Source organism: Haplochromis burtoni, unplaced genomic scaffold (genome assembly GCF_018398535.1).
Source record: "Haplochromis burtoni strain Fernald_Lab_line unplaced genomic scaffold, NCSU_Asbu1 Contig_3201, whole genome shotgun sequence".
NCBI classification, from domain to species: Eukaryota; Metazoa; Chordata; class Actinopteri; order Cichliformes; family Cichlidae; genus Haplochromis; species Haplochromis burtoni.
The window spans coordinates 1-2,589 of NW_024585562.1; the positions used below are offsets into that span (position 1 = coordinate 1).

At 37.0% G+C, this 2,589-nt stretch overlaps 1 protein-coding gene across 1 annotated transcript in view; it reads right to left on the reverse strand.

Annotated features, from left to right (window-relative positions):
- Window positions 1–305: 305 nt before the first annotated feature.
- LOC106632866 overlaps window positions 306–2,589 on the reverse strand; it is a gene marked incomplete at its 5' end in the record, with an annotated part of 3,601 nt that continues 1,317 nt past the window's right edge. The window contains 2 exons of the mRNA XM_042217834.1: window positions 306–626; window positions 1,277–1,375. Coding sequence (XP_042073768.1) covers window positions 544–626; window positions 1,277–1,375 — 182 coding nt within the window. The remainder of the gene's footprint in view (window positions 627–1,276; window positions 1,376–2,589) is intronic.

Below are 2,589 nucleotides of genomic sequence, written 5' to 3' on the forward strand. Positions count from 1 at the left end.
TCGCCTCAATATAATTGAAACTGGAATGAAATATTGTTTTAATATTTTCCTATTAGGTCAGCATTTACCAATTTAAATTGAAAATCATGAACTTTTTGTAAACCATGAAATCACTTTTTGTTTTTCTTTTCTGTCATGAATTGCTCTGTGGCAGGCAGGAGATTGGACCCAAGATTCGCAACACATGGGGGCGAACTTAAAATGCAGCTTCATTGCTGACTCGAGGGAAAACGATGCAAAACTATAAAATATAAAAATATAAACTAAACTAGAGGGAGAGAGAACATGAGGAGCATGAGGGAGAGAGGCAGACATGATAGGCTGGGGAAAACAAGATGTCACAAGAACTCACACAACCATGTAAATGCAGACACCCAGGGGGAGACACAGAAGGCAACAACACAGGGAGAATACTGAACAGAGTGACGTAGGAAATCTAACCTTAACGTAATGCAAAAAATGACAAAAAGCACAGGAAACTTAAACCGCTGGGCCAAAATGACCCAGGACCATGCCATTTTCTTTCCAGTCTCGTACAGATTTTTAAAAGATGACATAGAGAAAAAACAAACTGAGATAAGTCACCTCAGTGTGGTCAAATGCTGAGTGTCTCCTGCTGTTCAAACCTGTAGAAAAGACAGGTAATAAGCTTCATTAGCTTGACTCACTTATTCTGAAAACGTAATACAATTTTAACAAAATGTTTTGTGTCCAGTGTGTGTGCCTGTCCTGTGAAACACTGAGTTTATCAGCAACCAATCAGTACCACAAGAAATATTTTGAATAAAGGTTATTACAGTTAAAATACATTAAAAACAAAAATGCAATTTATTTAAATTAAATCCACTTCTCCTTATTAACTCATTCACTGCCAGCCATTGGCAGTGAATGAGTTAAACCCATTGGCTCATTCACTGCCATTGACGTCCATAGACGTCAATGGCAGTGAATGAGTTAAGGTTGTGGGGATGCTGAAGCCTATCTTAGCTGTCACAGGGCAAGACTCATGGTACACCCTGGACAGGTCTAACGCAGGTGTGTCGCTAATACAGTTTTTACTGTAATACCTGTACTACTTATCTTAAATCTTGCCTCTGACATATGCCCTCCTCAGGATAATAATTGAAACTAATAAAACTGAAATATGAAAATCAACTCTGGAAATTAACTGAAAATAAACTGAATTAAAAACAAACATCAAAATACAAAAGTATAATAACTCTGTTGTCAATTAATGAATCTTAAAGGTTTTAAATAATGTTTGAAGGTAACTCACCATTAGAGCCCTCGGCCATGATTCTGTAGATGAGCAGCAGAACAACAGGCAGCAGAACCACCACCACAGATAAACGTATCACCAGCTCCAAGGACAAACCTGGATGACAGACACACAGACGCAAAACTTCAAATGCTGCTTTTCACGAGTTTTTAGAAAACGACAGATGAAGCGTGGTGACTGGTAAATTCAATGGGGTTGGTGTTTTTGGACTGACTACTTTAGTCAGTTTGGCAACTTTACCCCAAAAAAACTAGTTTAAAAAAATGTTTGTCATGTGTATCATGTCATGTTGTAATGCTTGCTGGTAAGACTTGAACGCCTCCCCATTCTGCTTAAAATATTCAATAAAAACTAACCTACACGCAACATTCCAGATTAATTTTCTGTTATACTTTAACTCTAGTTTAATGTCAATACCATTTTGGGTTTTTTTGTTTTTTTACTTATATGAAAATTGTGTATTTCTACACTGTGGCTGTTTCTTCTTATAGTGCAGGAATAAATCAGACTGCTTCTCGGGTGGAGGCCGACGGAAGAAATGTTGATACTGAAAAAGGCTGATGAGGCGTGTTGAGGAAGTGTTTGAAGCTGAGAATGAGGAAACAATCAGAATAATAATAATAATCATTTTTCTGTAGGTTTTCTGTTCACTTGTGAGTAATAGGGGTTAATGTGTGTTTACAGCTGAATATGACACATGTACGTTATTTAAAAGATATGTAACTGTGGTCAGTGAGAAGTTCACATCTTCAGGGACATACTTTTTTTTCTTTTACTTTTAACAGAGTTGTGTATTTCTGCTCCGTGACTGTTTATAATTATACTTCAGGAATAAATCAAAGTGCTTCTTCCACTCCTGCTGATGTGTCATTAATGGACATGGATGAAGGTTCTTTGATAAACATGAGACTGATTCACACTCACACATTCACATGTGCATATATGATGTACCTGAGCCTGATGATGGTGTTTCAGGAGAGGTTGATGAAGGTGTGAAGCTTCCTGAACTGAAGTGTGTTGTTGTTGTTGTTGTGGAAGCTGATAAGAGAAATGTTGATGTTGATAAAGGCTCATGAGGTGTTGGAGTGTCTGAAGCTGTGAACAAAGAAACAATCAGAATAATAATAATCCTGCTTGAAGCAGGTTTTCTGTCTGCATGTGAGTAATAGGTGTTAATGTGTGTTTACAGCACAACTCATGAAACTAAACGTGTAGTGTAAATATGACACATGTAGGTTATTTGAAAGATATGTAACTGTGATCATTGAGACTTTCACATCTTCAGGGACATGAAGAAGATTTTTTTTACT